This window comes from Ischnura elegans, chromosome 1 (genome assembly GCF_921293095.1).
Source record: "Ischnura elegans chromosome 1, ioIscEleg1.1, whole genome shotgun sequence".
Classification (NCBI taxonomy): domain Eukaryota; kingdom Metazoa; phylum Arthropoda; class Insecta; order Odonata; family Coenagrionidae; genus Ischnura; species Ischnura elegans.
In genome coordinates, this window is record NC_060246.1 from 162,195,000 (window position 1) to 162,221,438 (window position 26,439).

At 37.1% G+C, this 26,439-nt stretch overlaps 1 protein-coding gene across 1 annotated transcript in view; it reads left to right on the top strand.

The window, feature by feature from the left end:
• LOC124172779 (acetylcholine receptor subunit alpha-like) overlaps window positions 1-26,439 on the top strand; it is a 463,254-nt gene that overhangs the window by 392,335 nt on the left and 44,480 nt on the right. The window contains exons 2-3 of the mRNA XM_046552276.1: window positions 13,604-13,648; window positions 18,974-19,083. Coding sequence (XP_046408232.1) covers window positions 13,604-13,648; window positions 18,974-19,083 — 155 coding nt within the window. The remainder of the gene's footprint in view (window positions 1-13,603; window positions 13,649-18,973; window positions 19,084-26,439) is intronic.

The window sequence follows — 26,439 nt, forward strand, 5'->3', positions numbered from 1 at the left end:
CAGCTATGCCAACATTACGTATCTAGGTGAATAGCTAGTCCAACGTTACTTTGATCTGTCAACCATCTACAGGCGTTTCGCTGGTCTGAAAATTACACATTGGATATGCCTTTCAACCAATATTATCGCAATATGATGTGGGCATAAATTCCCCACAGATTTCATCAATATCTTTTTGGTGCTGAGACACGGCAAATTGGTTTATTCCATTTCCCTCCGATAGAATTCCACTGAGAAAAAGACGGTTTACGTTGGTGGGTTACATTTTTCTGTACAGGTGTCAGAATTGTTCCATGTCGAATAAAGGAGAGTTGATTCAAAGACTAGTCCGAATATTGAAGTGAATTTATGGAATAAATGGATAAACCCTGACTAGTATACAAGATAACATCATTCAAAGTCCTTCACAAACTGAAAAAAAGATTTTGGTTCGATAGTGGACCTCTTGATTATGTGCCGAGAATATTTTCTTATTTTTGTAGGCATCCATCTAGAATTTTAGAATCTTCAGAAAATTGTTTTAACTTAAGAATACCCTTTTGACATAAAATAGCGTTTTAAAATATCACACACACACACAATTATCAAAAATCCTCTTTTTTATGATTTGAATGTGTTCTAACATCAATAGTATTTTATTATGTACAGCATTAGTTGAATCCTCGTAGATTTTCACGCCTTGAACGCCAGATGGCATTATAATCTAACTCGGTCCCAGAGTCCTCTATATTGCCATATAATAACTATGGATGAGAGAGTAGTGTTGAGAGAGAAATCTAGAGGACTCTGACTCGGTCCATTTAGAATACTTAACAACAATCTGGAATCACCTCTCAGATGTCAGCGTTAAGAAAATTTCCATTTTACGGCGACACAATTTTTTTCTGTGTATTTCGAGGGAAAAACGGAGTTAGCACTTCTAGACGGCGTTGCACACGTTAGGATATGGCACAATGAAGATGATTTTAAGGCGAGGCAAACGAAGCTCTACGCTTCGTATGATTTCAACAGATACAGGCGTTGCATGATGAAAGTTCGACATGCTTAAATAAAAGATGGCAGCACTTTTCCATAACATATTAATGCGAACGACGCGTTTCGGCTCACAGAGCCATCATCTGGTACGAGACACTGTCTTACATTTAAACATCACCTTTACACCTTTGCGAAAGGGGTGGGGGAGGATGTCACATGTTTGGTGGGAAACAGCAGTGGCGCAGCCAGAAATTTCGTTCGGAGGGGGGGGTCCAAAACCAAGGGGGGAAATTGTTGAAAAACAGGGTACTAAGTAATGGATTTTAAACTTATTTTAACACTTTTCATGATGGAAAAAACTTCATTCGTTAAAGAAATATTTTTTAAATTCATGATTTTTCAATATTTTGTTTTCTTTAATGAAGGAAGATGATTGAGTTTTTATATTTCGGGGTGGGTCCGGATCCCCCGGACCTCCCCCCTGGCTACGCCACTGGGAAACAGGCCTACAGAGTGGAGGCAGTGAGAAAAGATACAACTAGAGAGACACGGGAAACCCAAGGAGGACTCAAGGCAAAACTGTAGAATAATGATACGTGAGAAGAAGCACAGAAAACCGGAAAGGCCCGGTCTATCCTTCGTGACTTTTTTCAATCCGCCCACGCTCCTCACCCACACCCCTGAAATCGGTCTCCGCATTCCCCCCCTCCCCTGTCTCGCACCCTGCCCTTCCATAAATACTGCACCCCACACACACTCCTTATTTACTCGTTGCCGTCCGTGAGCACCAAATCCCCACGAGCCGAAAAATCTCTCGTTGCCCCCGATGGTGGCCAATCCCCTTTCCGCGAATATGCTGCTGCCGTACGGGGTCGGACGTACGTGAATTATTCAGCGCCATCGATCCATCCCTCTTGCTTGCTCCTGTGGAAGAGAAGAAACATCGGCACGCGCATCGCGGTGCACGCGTGACGTCACGGAACACGCACGGGTACGATTGCAAACTGATGATGAGAGGATATATTATACTGTAAAGAGGAGGCCAAATATCAATGCATCAATCAATGCTTTGCATGAGATATAGATATCAATTCTGCCGCGTGAACGGTGGCGAAATTCACACTAATTTGTATGGGAAAAAAATACCCTGGACTGGGATTCGAACCAAGAATCTTCGGCTTAACGACCATTGGCGCACATCACTACACTACCCAAGTTCCCATGACAATTAATCCGAGGCTCATGGAATTAGATTTTAGGCCCTCGCGTTCCATCTGAAATATGATTTCCCTCCCACCCAATGCCATCTTCGACATTGATATCTTCTCCCTTTGCGGAATGGTCCCGTTCGATTAATTTCTGAGGCTTATTTTATTGTACTCTGTGTTTTCAGAGAAGAGATACCTTGTTGGTGGGTTTCCCAATCCCAGCAGAGTTTTTTTACGGACATCCCGTGGACTACCTTTTGTCTGATTACTATCCTTCGACCTAACTGGCATGGGTGACCCTATCCGGAGTAATTGAGAATTCATCCCGCCAATGCAGTTATATGGGCCACAGAAACACGCAAGCCTTTCAACCGTGACAAGGTTGTAGCCCAAACGAAAAAGAATGGGTGTTACAATGAAGTAACGCCACGCATTCACAGGGAAAAGTTCAACAGATGGCTATGGTAGCTTTGAAAATATGACGAAAAAATGACTCGTCTCCAACCATCGCCAATCAACTTCTGCTGCTATGGAATGCTCGGCTTCCATTTCGGCTTCATGCATTGTTTAATTTGTGATTCACGAAAACAGTCTTCAGAATGCCCGAGCAACCACTCATAAATGTACCAATAAAACAGGTGAAAAACCTCCTCCTGCCTTGAACGAGTGGAAAAGTACATAGAAACATTTTTCAAGGGAACTTTTTAAAAAAATCGACTGGTATCACCGATATCGGTTTGATACTAACCCTCAAGAGATTCTGCTTTTTCAATACTGTCTTTCTTTCTATTTCATCGAGTACCAGCTTTCCTTGATACCATTCTTTATTCAGGAGATTGGCCAATTCCGTGGTGATAGGATCGTTTAAATTGGATACGAAATATCTTACTTTCCTTATCACTTCCACTTGGCTTATGCGGATCATTCTCCATTCTCATTTAACCCCCCCCCCCCCTCCTTCCTCTGGCGCTCCATCTAATCTCTTCTTCCCCCCCCCCCCTCTCCCTAACCCCCTTGATCCATCTTCCTCTCCAAGCACCAGGGGCCACACAGAGGAGGAGGGGGGGCTGGAGGGGAATAGGGTTCTCTCTCGTAGCGCGTTCCCACTACGTGCTCTCATTTACTTCCACGGCGGATGAGTCTTCGGCGCGCTGCGAGTCATTGATCTGCGGCAAATTTGAAAACCGAGGACTCTGTCATTAAGGGGGGAACGCAGTCTTTTGCACTGCGTCGAGATGGAACATCCGAATTACGACCATGAAAGATCTTCCTGATAGATAGAGGACATTGGTGGAGAGATTGCACGTAATTTACACACCACTCGGACTTTGGGGCCGGATTCTGTTTCTTTGCCGTTGCTACGTAACGCCTATCGCAAAGGATAACAGGTCGGAGGTAACTCATCTCTGCACTCGTAATTTCTCGTCGACCACACACAGAAGTAATAACATCATTTGCTGATCGAGGATGTGATTAGTGAACCCTTTATAACCCAATGTTGCTTCTAAGCAACATCAAAAATGTTTAAACTTTCAGCTCTATTTAGGAGATATCTAACCTAATATTATTTTGTAGTGCAAAATTTAATGACGAAATATTTAGCTGTCAGGATAGTTATCATTGAGTGTGAAATTTTCAAGTGTTCAAAATGAAAAATCTTGAAATTTGATTTCTCCCAGAAACAGCTCTGGGTTAGAAAGGGTTCAAAGGAATCATACAGGCAATATAAGATAAGCTTTTCTACAATAGCGTGCGGCGCTATGAAGGCATGAATCATACCTTTATAGGTCGGTGCAAGAAAAATGGAGTTTGCAACTGTCTCATATAAAAGGTATCCGTTAATCTTGAATTAAGCGAGGGGAAAACTTGATTAAAAATAGTTTGTGAAATTCGGAACGGTCACGCATTGGTTTGAAATGTCTTCCTTGATTACCACTTTGGCGGCGCGAGTGTCGCCTATGTCTCTCCTCAATAGCCGTTCGTGCGGAGTGCCATGGCAACCACCAGCCTCTGGGGTCCCGTTGAAAATCCAATTTCTATGATCCCGTGAGTGGAATTGGAAGGGTGGACGATGGGATACGATCATTATGGCAAGGCCAGAAGAGATTTTTTAGCAAACTAAATGTCACGCCTCATACTGAAGATCTGCAACTGTTCACAATCGGCGGCTGGGAAGCTGGTGAATATCAAGAGGTAAAATTGTCATTGCTTCATCTCTTATCGCCGCCTTGCCTATCCGAATCGCTTTTAGTTATTAAAGCTCTTGAGATATTATAGGTGCAAAGAAACCCTACGCAATTATCTCAGTAAATATATTCATTCACGTAAAAGTTCATTATTTGCAAAAAAAATCTATTTGAAATCTTAAATATACAGTAAGAATAATAATAATCTTATGTGATGTTTTCAACGCGCGAGGGATGGATCACGTGATCATTATTTTGTCCCCTTTTGAGTGACAGGTCCAGCGATTGTTTTTCAGGGACCAAAAAAGAGATCTCTCGACCATCATTTTCCGAATCGAACATTCCTTCCGCCGTCCTTTTGTCCATCGCTTCTTCCCTCGCTTTCCGTATTAACAGATGCCATTCCATTAATAATTAAACTTATTGCTACAAATGTGTGCAGCGAATCACGATTACGTGCGATCTCATTGGCTGAAAGACGATGCCAGCGATGGTTTGAGCGATCAAAAAAGCAATGTTCCGATTTATGAAAAAAGGGATGGGAATCCCCATCCCTTAAGCCATCGCGGAAACTGATCGCGTGATACAACCATTTTTCTTCCATCATCGGAGTGATCGCTACAGCCATAGATCGAAAGGACGGAAAAAGTGATCAAGTGATGCAGGCTTTAGAATTACACAGGCCAACAATGAAAAAACTTTTTTACTGAAAATACCTTATTCTTATGTTTTTTAAGTTGCTGAATCCAAATATGATGGTTTTAAAGTTGCATCGCCCACGATTTATTCACATTTTACCGTTAAATTTATGAAATCAAGCAATATTTTTAGAATTTAACAGCTTTTTTATAGTTATAATAAAATTGAAAAAGTAGGTCTAATGACCGAAGATAATGGGGGATTACTGTTGGTACTTCACCGAGAAGTTCAGCAAGCGATTCATCGCAGAAAAAGCTGCACAAGAAGCTTCAAGGAAAAAAGCGAAAGAAAATGTAGACCAATTCCAGTTGACAAGTGATCCCGGTATTATCACGCTGTAGTAAATACAAACAATTTTATCACGATAAAGTGAACAATAAATACAAACAATTTTATGATGTAACACAGTTTTTCATTGATTTCTCTATAAACCGTAGACTAAAATCTATACCGTATACCTCAGACGAAATTAGACTAAATATTAAAATACATATTGCTTGGAAACTATAGGTGATACAAAAAAACTAAGGCCAGGTTTGGATTCGGCACATAAAAATCTATAAAGATCAGCTATTAAAATAAAACAAGTTTTCAAGCAAAATTTTTTTGTTGGCCTGTGTTATCAGCTCCTTAAAAAGTAATAGTGCCACACAATATTCAAATCAATCTAACGCGCGCCTATTTTAATGCGGCTAATGTCTCCAGCCACACGCGGCGGCTTGCATGGTAGTATGCCGATAAATTGTAAGTGCTTGTCTGAGGATTTCTGCCCTCTGAAATATTTTCATTCACGCGTCCGTATTGATAAACAGACTTGCTTTTCATTTGATCATATATATTAAAGATCGACTTCTATCATTTCATTCCTTGAATTTCCATCATTCAGGTTCGAAGTATTTCGAATAATTTTTCTTCTGCTGCAATCCTTTCGCCTTGATATTCTTCCAACTTTGTCACGATTTTTGTGACAACAATCCGTTCCTTTTAAACTATAGCAAAACATATTGTAGTAAATACTAACTATTAAATGAGTATTTATTTCAATAGGAAAAAAATTCCACTCCATCTTGCTTTAACCTTCGGATGTTATTTATAACAGAACAGTTCCAGCATTTCATTGATTTGAGAACTAAGGCATTGGTGTGAAATAGAAAATTCCACGCCCGTAGCTGAAAGGAAGTAGATATTTTCGGTCTCCAAAGTTCTTAGAAATACTGTCCGCTCAATAGCCATAGATTAAATATATGTATGTACCTAAAAGCGAAATTATTACTTTAAATTCTCACGAGTAGTTACTTTTTCAAGTGAGATTGAAGAAGCTTACTACCAAGTATAATACTAGATTACTACCACGTATAATACTCGGTAGTAAGCTTATTCAATCTCACTTGAAAAAATGCTGTAGTGCACTGGTAAACGCTGTGCTAGACACCAAACAAGGGTTAAGACATTTGCATAGGTTTACATTTTTCGAGATTTAATCGAGAAATTTTAATTTTTTCCTCATTTAAACTATTATTGAAATACATTACCTGATCATCGTTTAATATCCCGTCTGAATCGTAAAAGTAAAGATTTTCTCCGTGAGCTGGTGAAGATTTGGTGCGAAGAAATAATTTTATAGTTGAGGAAGCGGCTGAATGAGTTGGCCTTTGTTCACCAAGCAATGCGGCTACCTGAACTTGTAGAAAGTCTCTTAAATCTGAGGTAGGATTTCTGACCAAGATAAGAAGTGCAGGTTTCGGAGGGACATTGGAAGAAAGTATATTGCAGGGCGAGTTTGTGTTATAAGCGAATGGATGAAGAGGAGGGAAGGCTGGCCGCACACAGCCATTTCCGCCGCGGCAGTGTATTTTTTATCGATATCAAAGCACTAATTTTAAGCATTATTATTTACTTAATATTAATTAAATAAGTATGCATGTCAGGTCGGTAAAATTATGGGGTACGCCAGAAGCAAGTTACGCTCATAGTTCAGAAAATAAGGACAAGTGCATGGAAGGAACGGAAAAGGAAGACCTCGAATGAAATATATATAACAGGTGAAGAAGGAATGTGAAAAAGAAGAAATACGTAGGTGTAAAAGATTATCTGACTGAGAATTGAGTGGAGACCTGCGTCAAACCAATCTTAAGGTTGTTGACCAGTGATGACGATGAGTTAGGAAAACGACATGTTAATACATTAAAAATTCTCTTGCCGAAATAAATTTTTTTCCCACCTTTTGCACTTCTTTGGAGTGATAGAGATTTTAAGGCTGTTTTAAAATCCCTATTGATTTAAAAAAGTGATTGACTCAGCACCGTTAAAGAAAAGCTTGTTCATTTATCTAATATCGAATTTAAAACACAATTAAAGAAATTTGGATAATTAAACTCATTCAAAAATATATAAATCGATCAATAAAGGATATATTTATTTCTTCATGAAGAATATAACTTCCAAAAATGCTCTTTCAATTGCCTTGAGAAGTCATCAACGGGGTAAAGATAGATAGATGGGAGATAGTTTTCTTACAGCTTTTAATAGAAATTTTAATTTCTTGGCTTCGGACTTTTGCAATAATACTCCTAATTTATTTCAGCATTTGATCGTTAAAAAAATCGATTTTCGAGCGGTGTAACTGAGAACCCCATTCCTCCGTCGGCCAATTCACGACTACAATTCATTAGGTTCAATTCAAACCAGACGATTTTCTTCATCATAAGAACAATTAAGGCCTTAAATTAAACAAGCAATGCTCATTAAATCGGTCGCGAAAGTATCTTTTCGTACCACTGTGTAGAGGCAGCGCTAGTGTTTGTGGTAGGGTACAAGGGTCGCACCCCTTCCCCTTCCATAGCCCTTTACCACTCCCTTGCGTTCCTCCCATCGCATCAATTCAATCGTTTGCGGCCAAATATGGCCAACGTGGACTTCAAAGCGGTCCATCATGCGCTATTTTTCGGGAGCTTCTGACGACCATGATTTTATTAGCAGCTTAATTTCTCCCAATGCAATTCCATCTCAAAAGCAACACTATATTTGCCACTCTGTACAGATAACAAAATGGATACTATGAGCAGTACGCACCTCACATGGTCACCCTTTGATTGGAGAGATTAGTTTCCCTGATTTACCTAATCATGTCCAAATGACCTTTGACCCTCATTATGACCTTCGGAGGTCAAAAAATCAACAATACTGATAAACGAACTGCAAAACTGACTTGAGTACCTATTAAAACCTATGGTTCGACTCGTCGGTTGTCACGATGGCCCAACGTTTACCTCTATGGCCTTTCACCTTAGTATTAGTCTTGGAGGTCAAATAGTGGATAAGACGAGTGCTTGGACAATACCAATGACTTGGGCACCCTTTAAAACCCATGGATCGACACATTCGTTGGCATCCTCTTCTATTCGCCACCCTTATGACCTTGTCTGTGACCTTGCTGGGTCAACGGTTAAATTTTAGCAAATAGAAGTGTTTTTTCGGTTTCTTCGTGTCCGAAAACCTAAGAATTGACATCTTGGTCAATGAAATTCAGGCTTTTTTCCATCTCGATTTTTTTTACATTTGAACCTCGTAAGACAAAGTCAAAATTTCGGTTTGGACCCACATTGTGAGGTCAAAAGGTCAAAATTGTAGAATTTTGCTCACACTCAACAAAACTTGGGACCTTTCCCCATAAGTATGCCAATTTTCAAGAATATTACTTGAGGGAAAGTTACAAAAATTAGAGGTCAAAAATGACACACGACCCTTGAGACAGTCTGTAAATTATGTATACAGTATGTTTACCATTTATTGAACACCTAAATAATTTCTTGCATTGCTTGTGAATGCATAAAATATTTCCCGGAATTGATTCATACCTTCATCATCAATGGTCTGATTGGTTTGGCGCAAGTCGTCAGCTTATCTTTTTCTCGCCCAACTATTTCTTCTCTTTCTCATCCTTTATTTCGTGTTCCATACATTTGATCCACAGTCTCCCTTTTTCATTCTTGCCATCCACTTGTTCCCCAACTGTTGTACTCATCAGGCCATTATATAAAATCAATTAATAAGTTGTTCCGTCTTCTTTTTAAGTTTTCATTCGTCGTCCTTCCTATGGACTTTCCTTTTACACATTTTAATGTGTTACTTTAATCTCTAAAAATGTTGAATTTTTTAACAGATAAATTTCAGTAAAAATTATTTGGGAACTTTATATCAGGTTTGTGCCATAAAGCAGCATTTTAAAGCAGGAATATGAAAACAAGCAGCTTATTTTTTGTTAAATTTGTTCGGTTAATACCATATTTATTTTTACTTTGCAAATAGTAAAAGAAATTGAGAAATGCAAGGAAATAATTATGAACTTGGCGGGTGTTGTTGTTATAGAAAAAAATCACTTTTTGGAATAACAAGTGCTCCCGCCACTCTTTGAGGGCCCAAATGTTTCGCAACAAACGATTGTCGCATCTACAAGGGAATCTTCCCAACAGCCGCAGTCGAGATATTAAATACCAAAAACTTAAACTATAATAACGCATGAGGCAGATTGTAGATATCATGAATATATTTTTCTGGCTCTTTTAATAACAAAAGTTACATTGAGTTTATAATAAAACGCAACCTTTTATCTACACCATCTGAACGTTATTATTATGACCACAGATCGCTCCACGGAACGTATTTGAAATGGAATCCACCTCGGGAGGGATACCTAGAATATTTCCTGAGATTAGATTTTGAGAAAATGAAATTGGTTCCATCGCGGAATCCATCCATTCGGGTATAGTTGAAATATTATTCCTTGCACATACTTTTGACTCTAAGATTCAAAAAACAATTTATATTTTATACATTTCGCAATCGTAAAACACGGAGCGTATGGATAAAGATCAGAAAATCACATTTCATATGGGTTCTCCTGCGGCTTAGACCGTTTTGGGTTGCTGATAACTTACCACACATTCTTCTTACGTTTTAGATTCAGTGGCTATGGTCCCAAAAAAATACGAAATATAACTTAAGAGAAATATCATTTGAGAGGTCACCGAAATGCTTGTTAGAATCAATGTACCAGCATGAGAAGTTAAATAAGCTAAATAGGACGGAATTACGGAAAGGTCAGGAATTGAACGCGATGTTGCCGTAATCGAAGGCTCACTTACCTTGATGATACATTAGCTAACGAGGCAAATTATGGAGGAACCCTCAGTAATGCCTCAATTACTACTAGTCTTTTTTTATGCGGTCAAAATACGCCTTTGAAACGCTATTTGCCAAGTTGCACACGGGAGGAATCTGCAACGATAGGACGCGGCTGCAAAATGACCTATTCCAGATCAATTAGCTTCTCGCAAATCACGAGACACTAACGAATACTTTAGCACTTGATCGAGCGCATGATCCGACTGCGTGCACTAGTTGGAACTGCGCATGCGCGCCAAAGGGGCTGCGGGTGGGACGCAAGGAATGTGGGGCCGACATTCAAATTACAATCAGAATCAGGAAATGATCCACATAGACCAAGCAACTTCTTTTTATAAGTCATTACAAAGATTCGATTTTTTTAATTGGCATCGACCAAAACTTGATCAGAAATGAAAACAATATCTCCGCAAAAAATATGCGTTTATTCACAGATTGCATAGCAAGAACTATTAAATTCCTAAGCATATGCGTGCCATTCCAAGAATTATCGGTTAACTTTGTGCTAAGCTAACATTTTCCAATATACGGAGACTTTATGAGTTATTTTAATCCATATTCATTCTACGAATTTCAGTATTTAGGACGACACTGCGTTGAAAAATTAAACCTGATTCCATGGAGTAGTTTAAGTTCTTAGATTATTGTCGTAGAAATTTCTCAAAGAAATGCCTTGCATATATCTCAGTAATTATATTTTTATATGCGTGCATTAACATTATTAACGTTATTAACATTATTAACCAAAAATCATTTTAAATTATAAAATATCAAAATAAACAAATCATTGAATGTGAAAATTTTAATGTGGAATCCACACAGTGAAATTGAAATGTTTATTATTGTTATACTGAGCAAAATTACTTGTAAGTCTCCTCATTCTCTTTCACCTTCAAATGGTATTTTACTCTATACCGAAAAATTTCTGATTGAATAAATGTTTCAATTAATAATTTTTATGAAGCAGTCTTACATTATCATTGTTCGAGATTTTTAGACTTAAAATGGCATTTTTCAATTTTTCTTCTGCTATGACAGGTGAACTGTTCGTTATTTACACTGATAACAATGATATCCATCAAAAATTTTAATTCCATTTCTGCTAAATTGGGGCTGATAATTTTTTTTCAAGACATTATTTTACCGTGCAGTGATTTTTAACATATTTATGAATTTAGGAGGAACGATTCTGCCTTTCACAGCCCATTAATAGAGACCCGATCGTATTCATTTGATAGATAATTTTGCTTCTTAAGAAATGGTCCCTCGGCCTACTGCGTTCGAAAGGTAGAGTACTCCATCACCGCAACCATTAAGATACAAAAGTTTTAATTCGAAATTCAGTTGCATATCGTGCATTAGAAGCACGATATTTGGTGTATTTGGTGAAAATAGCCGCTGAAAAATGAATGATGTAAATATGATGATGTAAATATTAAATAAAATCCTTAGTGCTATACTTGGTATTCGAAATCTTAAATTTTGTTATTTCCACAGTTTGCATTTTGAAATTTTCGGACTAAGCATGTAAAGCACAATTTCGGTCGGCAAAAAGTTGGAAAATTATGAAGCTGCAAAGTAGGTATATTACTGCTTTCAATTGAAAGATTTCAGGCTTTCCTGGCGGATGGCTAAGATGAATTCTTCTCTGGTATCGATGATACACCTGCTGTTAATTGGGTATTACTTCTCAGTCCAAAACTTCGGCCAACATGGACCATCTGACCCGATGTAATACCCGAGAAGAATTCATCCTATCTTTTCATATCGTTACTTAATAGAACAATTCATTTCCATGTGAACCGGTGGGGTAGCCAGGAATTTCGTTCGGGGTGGGCCCAAAACCAGCGAGGGCATTTTTTGAAAGAAAAAAAAACATAATAAGTAGAGTTTTAAACTAATTGTAATACTTTTCATAATCGAAAAAACTTTATATGTCAAAGAAATCTTCTGTGAATTCATGATTTTTCAATATTTTGTTTTCGTTTATGAAGGAAAGTTTTTCGGGGAGGGTGGAGTTCGGATCTCCCCCGTAGCTACGCCACTGAATTTTGAACTGTAAGAACTCCTTAAGTATCAAAAAAAAGGACGAACTTGAATTAGGTCATCCGATGAATACCACGACGCGTCGATGGATGCTTGTGATGGGGCACTATTTGGCTGATTTGATCGCCACCTTTTTCGTACCAAAACACACACCGCGTTTGGAAACAGCACCCTTGATCGTTCCCCAACTCCTTGCTTATAAAACACGAAAAGTGCGCGGTCGTTATTTTAACGACCAATCACAAGCTCCAATGCCTTCTTCTCTTCGAGCCCACCTCCCCCATCAAGCCCGCACTCCGCCCACAAAAAACGCAATTGGTTAGAATACTATTCTACTCCCCCAACGGCCCCAACTCAGTAGCACGGAATTTTTTCTAGCAGGCTAGAAAGTATTTCAACAATATCTTCCACTTTCACCTGATAACGTTAACTTAAATACAGATTGTCAAAACATATTGTAGCAATCTGAATATTGTAATTTTTATAAGATATATTTATTTCTCAATATATTTTTATCAAATAAGACAAACATATAGGATAGTTTTCTGTATGTGTCCGATTATATTGATGAGATACGTTTTATGTCGAAATATTTTGCAGGAATGACTTAATATTAACATTCTATAGTTAAGAAATACTAATAAGGATTATCCAATTTAAGATTTCCAATGGATAGGCACTCCTTTTCATTTGCTGCCCGCACTTGCCAATTCATGTTCGTGCTCACAATTTATTTTTTCTCGCTTTACAGCTTTTTCATTCTATACATACGCTATTTATTGAACGAATAAAATTCTTCCCACAAAAATTCTGAATAATTGTAATTCTATAAAGCCTAACAAAGAGGTGCGTATCCATGAACACTTCCGATGTGAGTGAGTCCAACTAGTTGTTGCATGAAGTCAAAGCTTACACACATTTACTATTACCTCGGTACAATTAACCACTGCCTAGAATTATAATAAATGCCTTAATCTTTTTAATGCTTTGTGACGCTAGTGCTAAATAATGGCCTACACGTGATAGCACCTAATGATTAAAATTATTTCTTGCTATTGTTCCAAGGCTTACACAAAGCAATGTGACAATATGAGAAGCATACGGGATTGTTTTCTATATGTGTCCGATCATGTTGATGAGACACGTTATATGCCGAAATATTTTGCAGGTATTACTTAATATTTACATTCTAGAGTATATTAATAATGATATGCATCGTTAAATGAGATATATAACCAATAAAAGGGTAAAATATTTGTAGATTTCTCTATCGATCCAACTAAACTTGTTGTTATTTCTTTTCAGAACCTGAAAAATCAAATCATGACCACGAATCTTTGGGTAGAACAGGTAAGAAATCTAATTTTAATTCTCTTAAATTTCCTAATTAAGGTGGATTTTATTTTTATATATAAATATATTTGCTTTTCCATAAATTTATATTTATATATAAATTTATGGAAAAGCAAAATGGCTGCACTGAATGCAGCATTTATTTTATGCTTTTTTAAACGGCCGAAATAAATCCACAATAATGTGATGTTATGTAATTGGTAGTTATTTTGTCATCCTGCTTGAATTTCACTTAAAAACAAATGAACTTATTTATAATTTGGTGTCACAGTCATCCTGTGATTTAATAAAATTTGTTAAAAAGTTGCCCGTTAGATCACATCTTTCTATGTGTCAAATATTCGTCACAACTGCTTTGCCTCGTAACCAGTTGTTATGAAAATAATCGCGATAGTGCAACTGGACGTAAGCATTTTTAAAATAACATAAACATTTTTACACGCCTCACATTTCAATTTTTACCATTCCCGCCTCTCCCCTTCCATAATCCCATGGAAAATATAAAATAACTAATTTTAGTTTATTTTATTTCTTCCTTGTTAATAAATCATTAATGAAATACAATTTATATCGCAGGATTTTTGTATCTTTAGATAGCTAACATATTTTCGATACTAAAGAAAAACTTATAAAGGGATAAATACTGATTAAAATATCTTTATAAAATCTGTTTCCTCTGAAGAATCCTGATAAATGTCCCCTTATAGTCAACTTATTGTAGCTTGAAGCTCAGATATTTGTATGAAATATCAACCAAGTAAGATTTCATCCAACCTGAACTCTTATTAAGTTTTCAACATTCCAGGTGGAAAATATTCACGAATTATTACACTCTCTCGTGATTCTCCTTCACGATTGTAAATTGTCTTGGACTGTTTGTTGTTGCATTTATTGGAAACCTCCTGTTTCCTTCTATCTTTGATTTACTACTTTTATGGAAATTAAAAGTTGGTATGTATTTATTTAAAGTGTTTTGAGCAGGGTCTTGTTAAATATTCTCTGAGACACTTTTAAAACCAAATTGTAAATCAGGTTTCATCACATAAGGGGTATACATGGCTTAAATTTGATTTAAGCAAGGATCGGAAATATATATAATTCATTCTTTCGCTTAAATATTGCATGATCCCGATAATTCATGCAATAACATTAATTCGTTACTGTTATGTTAATTCGAATTGGAATTTATAATGTATAAAATTACGTCGTCTATTAAAGTTATTCTTTTATTGCTCCCATGTAAACGGAATCGTCATTTCACAATGCAATGCCCAGCATATAATTAATTTCTTCATTCAGATGTATATGAAGCCACATAATTCCCGACAAAGCACGCATGAAATATACTTGCGTATGAATAACTATCTCGGAGAAATAATCTCCAGCTTGTTGTATTTCTAGCTCAAACCGTCCCCGAATATATAAATATGTTCATTTAAACTCCCAGAAACCTCCTCATAAACTTCGAGAGTTTGCAACTGGCTGCGGTAAATTTTCGGCGAAACTAAATTTTCACCAAGGTCATACGAAAAGTCCAACTTTACAAATCAAACTTTTGCTGGTCTAGTGGAGGATGGCAAATTCCGCTGCTATCGGAAGGAGCCATAAGTTCAAACATTATTGCACACGAAAATTCTGTTCTCCACCCGACGAGATATGGGGATATATGTTTCTTTTTTATCGCGCAATCTGTTTGACTCGTTATCCCAAAACGTTAGTTTAAATTATCTATTGCCATAAAATATGAATAATAGCTTAATTAAGGCATATTCTTTGATATGATGTAGTTATAATATTATGTTGAAAGTGTTTGATTCGTCGCAAAGACGATAATTTTTTCTTAAATTTAGTCGCATATACTTTATTAGAATATTTGTCGTCAATGTAACAAAGCTCAAAAAAAATATTGCTTTTCTTTTTATTTCAAACCCTATTCGACCACTTTGGGTACCTTAACTAGCTCAAAATGGACTTTTTATGGTCTTTGCAGCAAATTTACGCCAACAAACTGACACACCCTCCATTTTTCAGGAATACAGCGAAATACATTACCCTGGCTCTATTATTTGACCTCACCGCATGCACTTCAATGCATCAGATATATATCCATTTAAACCGTCGTGAAGATGAATTATGTGAAAAACTATGCTGTGTTTTTATTTCAACAAAAGAAATATAAAAAAAACAATAAAATTATGAAACCTCAATTTAATTTCTCGGACTCTCAAAATCAAGAAGATAAACAAAACGGTTTTTAGTTTAACATTTCCTTAATATTAGTCTTTCTTCTTCAAATATTCATTATAATCCGCGGAAGAATATTTTTTTCTCTATGATCTCATCGAGATCAACATGCTTCCTTATGGCTTGCAACCTGCTCTCAGAAATCACCGCAATGAGCATAAAGTTAGTGAAGATCGACATCCACCAAGCATGATAATTTAATCGGCTTATATGGCTGTATGTATGAATAATTTTGGATGTCAGATATTATTTATTGGTTCCTATCGGCATCACAATTTATTTACTTGTATTATAAATTTTAACTGTATATTTCCAGCTTAATTTGGTGGCAATGAATGAAATTCCAACAGTTTTATATTTCCGATTACGGCAATTTGTCGTAGAAATTTGATAAATGCTTAGCCCTGCATATTTTATCACTCCTATAAATGTTAATAACTGAAAATGTTCTCTTCTCAGGGACTAATTTGATTAATTCATGGCTTAATATTCTCTCTGGAATTAGCCAATTATCATTTGGAATACAAAGTCACATTAATCATTCATTAAAGATATTCTATTGCCTATTTTCCCTTAAAAATTAATCGCTTAAATCAAATGGTTGATGTGCGACATTAATTTTGAAATGTCTAATTTTCAGGGGGATGACTTTGTTGGACTGTTTTTGTTGAGGTATTCGATAAATAAAATATGCTCCTAATTAAAAATTGAGTTGGCGAACATGGAAAAAAATATTTCGCTGGCTAAAGGCCTTGTGGCTATCATTTTGCTCCGTTTATAAGCTCTCGGGTGCAAAGTATTCACAAAAACTTAAATTATGCTTCATTTGGGTACCTGTGATTATTTTAAAAGATGAGTTATGTGGAAGTGTTCGGCTGGAATCCTCGACCAGGTCACACACTTTGTGTGTAGATGAATCGCATTAAAGTCCACAGCCACTTGCCGAAAAGGTTGACTTCATAATTCAAATGACGGATTAACCCTGGCTCTCAACTTGGTTAATAAGATTTATCGTAATCCCTATGTAGGCAATACAATTTTATACTCGCAAGAGACCCCGGCCAATCACGTACCGCGATGATCTCTTTTTTTTACCATAACGCGTGACCAAAATTAGTCATTCCATTCTTCCACTAGGATAGAAATTGAACCAAACTCAGATATTACCTCACATAAATATTTAATCTGGCTATCAAACGGTATTTCGTACTCCGAATAATGGTTGATAAAAAAAGAAGCATTTGCAAATGAAAAAAATTTAGCTAATTATAAATTTAAAAAAATTACTATTGTCACATGAATACAATGAAGGTTAGGGTGGGATGAATCAGGGTGGAATGGGTAGGAATGGAAAATTTCAAAACAAAATGAAAATTTGTCCCTTAAACCAAGAATTCACTTTTCTCTAAAATGGTATTTCGGAAGGAAACGCTGCCACAATTTGGTTGGTTGAGTAAGACTAAACGCTTGCAATCGCTACAAACGCTGGGCTTTCCTGACCAATGGAAACACTTGGTTGAGCAAAAAAATGCTAATGTAAACAGCGGTAGTGAGTGAGATGCGGCAAACTTTACACAGTGGCCTCGTTCGCTTGACTAATTCCTCGTGGAGTATGAGGTCTGCTGTATCAAGCAATGCCCGCGGTATAACCGAGGCCAGAATAAAATTCTGGTTGGAGGGGGTCGTTTGCAGAAAAGGATTTCGGGTGGCATGCATGGACGGGATACTCTTAAATCTTCAAGCACGTCGTGGGTGCTCGTTTTGCTGGACCCATCCCCCGATTGGACCGAAATGCAAGCCTCTAATTAAAGCCTAAGAAAAAATATGACAGAAAACAATTTATTACCACTTTCTATGGATTTTACCATTGAAAAGGCCAAATCGCGTGACCGATTTTCAGATCGGTTTGAAAATGATAGCGTTACTTTTCGTGTTGTTTATTGCGTTTTTAAGTATTTTTTTCCATCGCATTTTACCCGATAACGCCTGGGATAGTTATTTTCCTCAATCGGGTGATGTATTTGTATTGAAATATGCATTAGGTCCTAATTTTATTCTTCCTGCCGTATTAGTCATGGAGATGTAGCCTGGCGGGTATAAATATGGTACAGATATGCGCTTTAGGGGTCAAAAATATTTTTTTTATAAATATCCAGACAACTTCGCCAAAAAAAAGCCTTTATTTTTCCTAATTTGATGCTAAAGCTCTCGAAAGATTTAATTTTCTAATTGATCTACTATCCAAATTCACAAATTATAAAAATATATTTTCCTGTGGTAATAACAATAATATTATTATTTTATTAAACAGCCCTAAAGCATTAAAAATAAACAATAAACGATTTAAGATAAAGTATAAGGCTCCACTGTCACATATGGAATTTAGTATGACGGTCAGAACGGCAAAGCGTAGCTTCTTAGGTATTCTGCGCCTGTGTTAATGGTGTGAGTCCAGTTTTCATGGGCAAATTGTACTCGCTGGTGTGCGGCGTCTGCATGGTGGTTACTACCATAATGAATCATCTCAGAAAAGAGATCAAGTGATCGAAATCACTCAAATGAGGCCTCAGGAAATTTAAAATACGTATCATTTGTCTCCTCAGGAATTTATTCCATTTGCTTCAAGAGTATTCATCCCACGAGAAAATCATCTCCCTCATGCATCAGGTCGAGGGGAAAAATTATTTTAAAAATTTTCCTAATTTCATTTTAGAAAAGAAACAGCGATGATGGGAAGGCAAGGTGCAAAGCAAACACAACAAAAAACCAGCGTCGTTTGACTCCTCTACACCTGCTCGAAACCACAGACACGATGACGCCAAGTTATGAGTCTGATGAACCTCATTTTTATTATCCATTAACCTTCCCCACCCATTTGGCGACATGAAATACTATTACTCGGTCAATTCACCGGGAAAAAAAGATATCTCATCTATGTCTAAAAATATTGTCCTTGGAAATTGATTTCCCTATATTTAGAGTGTAAGGTAGAAGGTAGGAAATAAACATTAAGAATGAGAGTTCTCATTTTTATCCAAGACGCCTCTTTTCTTCTGTCTTTTCCACTGGCACCGTTAGTCGTGGTATGACTACAAACTGCAATGGGACCCCCACGAATATGGAGGCGTCCAGATGCTTCATGTGCCTTCCGATCACATATGGCGGCCGGATATCGTCCTCTACAATAAGTAAGTCTCTTCTTTAAATACTTTAAATACTTTAGGTCTATTCCTGATCAATTCGAGTGCTTCCGACAAGGAATGTGCGGTACATTTTGGTTTTCTGGAGTATCTGGTATATTTTTTCCCGACATATTGATACATACATACAGTCAGCCTCTCTCGATTCTCTTCTCAAAATGGTTGTATTTGTCATTTTATTCTTTTGAGAACCAAATTGTGTTAACATGAGGTAGTAAGAAAGTAGTACAATTAGGAAATTTATTTTCTATAAAAAAAGGCTGCAAGATCATGTTGCACATCATCCGGAACAATACACCGGAATATTTTTCATCGTTATACGGATCGGATAATCGTTACGCCTTTTCTTTTTAATAATCCTATTACAATAATTTCGGTACCGCACATTCTTACTTCCGACATAGACGAAAAATTTAGTTCTACCCTCTCAGTTACATTACAGCCATCAGATATTTCTCCACGTAGTGTAGCATTCGTAGTGCTGAGATCAATAAGTATCGGAGTTCACCCTCTCTCCGCCACTCCGTTGATTTTGAGAACAATCAGTTCACATTTTTCACTATCGATCAATTAATCGCTCAGCCTAAGCAGCGGATACTCACCCCCCACAGGTCAAATATTTTTTTCCCGCTGAAATAACGAAAAAATATATTTTGGTTAGAAAATTATATCATCTCTTTTTTTACCTCTGGCGTAGTTATCTTCATCGCTCATAAAAATGAGCGTATTGTAGTTGTATGGACATTACTTTGCAATGCTTCTAGTTGATATTTTCTTCCCATACAACTACTTCAAACTTCCTCGAGCCGAGGAGATATGAGTGTAAGGTTCAATGTCTTGCATGTTAAATTTCTTATGCGCCAAATTATGTTAATTATTTCTTCTTCCTCTCCTGATCATTTCAATCGCCGCTGTAAAAATTAATTTATTTGGCAGCGATAAAAATTGTCTTGCACCCTATATTCGAGTAACTCCGATGCTCTTTGCTCTCAATGTAGAATACCACGTAGCTATTTCATAGTTTCACCCTGTGGGTATGCAATCCGGAGCACTCGTAATTGAACCCTTATACGCTAGCATTTTGCGAACAAGTATATGTCACGTATGCACCTAAAGTAACATTGCTTTCCAGAGTGCTTGCGGATCACGCGACATTTCGTGTCCCAAGATGCCTCCATTCAAATTATCTCTCCCTCTCATTTGTTTTCCACGGCACCAGAGAGAGACGGAGGCCCGCCATTGTTGCTGCCGTCTTCGTTACGCTTTTCCCCGAGCCCCAATTTTCTCACGGTACTTTTCAGGTGTACTGCAGGTGACACGAGGGTGGAGCCCTCTTTCAACGCAGAAATTCAAGCTCCTCTTTCCCTGCCTTCGAGGTCTCGAAAGATCAACCCTTCCCCACATTCCCATCCGCAAACTGAAGAGGGATCTCGACTTTAAAACGCATTTTCGTCCAAAAAAATCACCTGCTGCTATTAATGCCATTTTTCAAATCCATTACATTAGAATTTGACATTTTTTGTTCCCGAGTTAAAAAAAAGATAATCCTGGTGCTCAGCTAGAGCACTCTTACCTGTCATTCCCAAGAGGGAGGTTGCACACAAAACTAAGAATTGGTCTGTTTAGGTAAGAATCCTTTGCACATTCTATATGTTGTCTTTACTTAGTTAAATAGTGTTTTCTCTAACTTCTTTGGAAAATTTACGACAATTTTTACCATCTGTTGTGTAAGAGATTATGGTATAGTGATGCATAATGCACCATTGACGGATGTCCAGCCAAGCATGGCTCACGTGAGCGATTAAATATTGTCCGTAGATTTCGACGGCGTGCTAAAATAATTTACCGAAATGGCTGATGTTCTGAAATACTTCGACAAATATTAAATTATATCAATAAAGTTGCGTGCAACGCTGAAAACGTTTGAAAACGCTTTGTTCTTCGTATATGTCGGTTAATTTTGTACAATTGTAGTCCGACATTCAACGTCTTAGAAATTTGCTGTGTTAAGCTATTTTTACAACGTATAGCTTTGGTGTACTAGTTTTCAGTGCTTTCAATACAAGAAATGGGTAATTTTAGTATAGAGAGACGATTGAAAAGGCAACTGCAATTGGTCCTTCATATGTTTTATTGGAAATTAATGATGGAAATACACTCTGTGCAATTTGTTGGAATATCTGTATAATTCCAGAAAATGGTTCGTTGATGGGACTCACACGGCAACATTTGTTCTCATAGAGACACACATTTGCTTTTCACTGTTGAGACGCAGACAAAAACGAAGCCATTCAAGTAAAGAGTTTTGTCAAGAGGTTGACAATCTGTATCGATTAAAACCAATGATAACCAGAGCAATTGCAAATCAAAGCATACAAACCCCAATAAATAATAAATCACAATCTAAAAATTCTCTCCGTTCTTTATTCAAATTCGTCCGTTAAGGTCTCATTTGAGACGCAAAATTTCTAGGTGGTCGAACTGGTGAATTCCTTTCTTCTTTAAATAAATCCTCGAAGGCATGAATACTAAAAATAGAATAGAACCCTTGAATCTATAATCGGCTGAATTGCGTACTCGTTGGCTACTTATCTCTCAATTGTTTTCCTGCATTTGTAAATTATTGGTAATAACAAAACTTGCTGTACAAATAATACAGCCTCGCAGGAAATCTCTAATGTAATTTTTGATCATTTTTCCCTGTACAGTGCTGCTAATAAAAATTATAAAAGGTACCTTTGTCATTTCCTGAATTGTTAGGAATTATTTGATTCATTCAACTAACTGATTTTTTTATCTAAGGCTAGATTATGTAATAATTTCATTTAAATCTCATTCCTAATGTTCATCCAGTAAAATTTCGTTTGCTCTTATGCAGAAGTGTCTGCTATGCCAGTAATGGGTTATTTTGTTGATTAGAACAAAACTTATTACAGTTTCTTCAATTTTGCTTCACCCTATTCATCAATCTCTCTTGGCTTTCTTAACCGCGTATCTAACCAGACCTTTTAATGTTCATTTTCTTTTATTCTATTGTGGAAAATTACACTTAATCTAATTCCTAAAGAGTAGTTCAACTTGCTTGTCTTTCTGCATTGCTCTCTATCTTTCTGCAATTGTGTCTGCACGGACTCCATTAGGTTTAAGTTTAAAATTCGATGTGATTCGATTCGATAAAATTCTTTTTCGCCTTAATTTTCATTCCGATGATGGTGATGATAAATTTCCATGTACAAAATTGAATCAAAACTCATAAAGCATGATTTTTCTATGTTAAATATGGAATATGAATATATTATTTATTTTGATAAAGCACTAATGCATTTTTTTCCTTTTTCAATTGTTGTGTGATTATTTAATAAGAACTTATATTGAGTTCCGCATTCGCAGGTATGAACCGGATTTGTGAACTAAAGATGATACGATTAGCAGATTTACTAATTATTCTGTGTTTTTAATCAATTCATTCCTCTTAGCTTTTTCAATTATAAAAATTCTTTGCATTGTTTCACAGAATATTATGTTCTTAAGATCAGCGAATCCTCAATTGGTATATTTTACTTCAAATACAAATGTTTTTTACTTTTAATTGTTTCTTTTAGCTGTGACTGCATTATTTTACCTCTTTCCTACAGATATTGTACCCGTTATCAAATTAGCTTTTAACTCTAGGTCTGTGATTCGTAACAAATTGAGGAAGAAAGGCGGCGCAGTACGATTTTTACCAAAATCTCGTATTTTCATCATAATATTCCGAAAACACCATTTATTCCATGGCTGCTAAGCTCTTCTCAACTGCATTATTTAACCATTTCCCAATATTTCTGTTTTTTTATGCCTACCTTCTCGCTACTTGTGATCACCGTCCAGTATATTCGTTATTTGTGACAGTTTTCCCACCCATTACCACAATAATACCAAAATAACCTCAACTTTCGTATTCCGATTTGCTTTCCATTGTCCTCGTTCGATCCAACTTGATAAGGCTTTGAACCCTGGCGTTGTTTCCGGTCTTTGATGGCATTGGTCCGCAACAGCAAAAATGCCTCTGCCCTCCAGCCCGCCAACACACAGCTACACGGAAACTGATCATATTTTTTTTAATTGAGCACTTGAAATGCGAATCTCTGCGTTGTAAACTGTTCACAACAAATTTACTCTTTGTAGCTCCCTAAACAGAGCTACACTCTACTGCTATTTTTTCCATACATTCGTAAATTAGCCCTTCATAGCTCAGTGGTAACGCGTAAAAAAATTTTAATGAGCAGTATTCATTCTAAGCTATTCCTAAGTATATTCCCACCGTATCTAAAAGTATTCCCAGCGAGATTGATGGGAATGATGGTTGGCAGGCATGTTTGTAAAAATCGGCCATGACGATGAAAACACATTACTTTGGGAGAATAGATAATGAAATATCCGAAAGGCATTGAAAGTTTTAATGTATTTGAAAAGTGTTGCGCCAAACGCCACTTTTTATATTATACCGTGGAAGTACCTATATATTCCCTTGTGAAAAGATGCATGTTACGTATACCAGCCAACGAAAATATTTTATTAGTATTTTGAATGAGGTGCCTGGAGTAATTTTCAATACTTTTTCACAGGCAACATATACAATTTTTTTAGGATTCATTTTTCTATTTCTCCTAAAAACGAAAAAATCATGAATATCATTGATAGGCGTTTCAAGAATTTCCACTAATTAACGACAGAAATTATATTTTCATAGTAATTCAGAATAATAGTTTTCTAATAGCACTTCATCGAGTTAAAATGGGGCTAATACAGCATCCCATGCAATACATTTTGAAAATTACTTTTAAAAAACATAATTTTTGCACATGCATTTTTTGTGATCCTTATCTAGATAGGAAAGGTTGAGTCGGAGTATAAATGTGGCTGAGGCGAAAAATTTAATTGAAAGTCGTAATAATCATGATAGCAATGACACGCAGGCACATAACGAGACTAATTTTCGAGTAATTAGCATGTGAATCCTCTAATTGAAATGGAATCACTTAAATCAAAATAAAATTCTCTGTGCCGCAAATTTGCTTTTAGTCATCTCTGATAGCAAAACTTTTTTATTAAATAATGTGAAAATTATTTGTTGTAGTAGCTGTTCAGTCCCGAGACGGAACTTTCTTAATACGTGTTGATGTATACAGCCCTTCCTGCCGCCAAGAAATAAAGAGCAGCTGTTGATTGTCGTGTGTCCGTGGCCGCCACTCCGCTCTGCCACAGAAGAGGAACGGAGAAGAGGCCGTCGCTCCACGGAGTTCACCTCGCTTCCGCGCGAGGCGCGCGCGTCGCTGCTGGAGGGGGGCGCGGGGGGTGGGGAGTGGGGGTGGGGGGGAAGTTTACCTCCTCGACTCCTCCCCCCCGTTTCTCTCCACCTCCTCGTCCCCCCGACCGCCAACACATCCACCCCACCAATCGCAAAACGTGGATGTGACAGCAAAGCGCGTCAGCCCTCTCTTTCTTTCTTTCTTTCTTTCCTCCTCCACAGTCATCGCCTTCCTTCACGACGACAGAATTTTCTTTTATATTTATTTAAGGATACAAACGTTGACTGGCCACCGTTCAACTTACACGGAGTCAGACGCAACTCTCCAAATATTTCCCGGAGAAGAATTCCCTTCGCGTTGAGCCGTCTGGATACCCCAGCGCTCGCTCCGTCTATTTCAACCATCGTGCTCGGAGATGAACTGGCTAAAGCTCTCTGCGCGGATATGTGGTCCTCCTTACTTTGACAATCGCCTCGTCAATCCACAGATGAAAGCAATATTGGTCACGAAACAGATCAAACGTACCTTTAAAAGTAGAATTCTTCGAGAGCATTTATGGCAGTAAAGATCCAGGTCATTTGTTGAAATGTTATTGCCAATTTTAAAAAATATCTTAACAATTAAATATTAAACAAAAATATTTTATTTAATGCAACGGAATGTCGAAAAGATATGGGTGAGATAGAATACAATGTTTTGATTTGCACAGAGAACGTGAAAGTGGAAAGTTCGCACGGGTGAAATCACAGAGGAGGAAAAGTTTTCATATATCTAAATGGAGGGTCATGATAATTATCGGACAGGATTCCTGTGAAGTCATATTATATAATATAATCTTTTAAAATAGAGCAATACACTTCATGCGCCAGAAAATGAAATGAAGTTAAGATACCGAAAATGTATTTTATTGCTTGATTTGAGCTACGACATGAATTACTATAGAAATTTAGAGAATTTCTGCAGAGTGCCCTACCTTCATCATTAATATGAGAACGAGAACTTCTCCGAATTGTGTGGCTACAAAATGTGCGGAGTGATGTGAGTTTATTTGCACATGGCCGATTTCCATTTAATCATCTCGCCTGCCATCAACCGTGTCTTCCCGTTCCATTCCTTTTATTTCCTTTCATTCGTCCGCACTCCCAAGAAACCTTTGCCTTTTCCGAAGGACACTTACGACCAACGCATTCCTAAAACTCTATTTTTTTAATCTATTCTTACTCTATTTCAATTCTCTTTCCTTACTTTACGGAGTCGTTAAGTTTCTAAACGTACAAAACTTAAGAGCTGTTTATGTATACCCATTTTCCTCACGTTTATCTACGCATGGCTTTTTTCATTTCCGCATCTATGTCATTTGAATTACCTACTCCGGAAATAAAGATGCCAAATTTTATTATTCATTTTCCAGTATTGATATCCCTACTCTGTAGGCCTACGCTGGGTGTTAATCACTATTTCCCTTAACATTACATTCGTAGTTGGCCGTCTTTCCTTCTCGGTCCACCCCTCTGATAGCCATCCGTTTTAACCCTTCCGACTTCTCCTTCGTATCTGTCCACCAGGTGATTCTGTAGTGCCCCACCAAAACAAGGCCTCCATCCCCCTGCCATCTAGCAGATGGGTCGGTAAATACAAAATGGTCAATAAGAAAAATTTTAACACCTTTCCTAAATTTTGTTTAAAAGTTTGAAAGTTTTCACAAAACTTGTTTCAGTTTACTAAGCTATCATCAAGTGAATTCCAACCTCTAGAAGTTTTTAAGTAAATATGAAAAAAACAAAAACATATTTTTTTCACGCATCTTTCCACTATGGGACTCATCTAAATCGATAATTCATTTTTAATAGATCGGAATCGGTGGATAATTTTATGTTAGAAAAAAAGAAAAATAATGAGGAGTAGATCACGCATTTACCCCCTGCCAAACACCCTGGAGGTGTCTCGCAGGGTATTATGTAGATGTTGATATATTATTTTGAGTATTCTTGCATCACTCGGTTTAGCTGCAAATTGTGAAGAAAGATCGCTCAGTTTTCTACATTTTTCATTC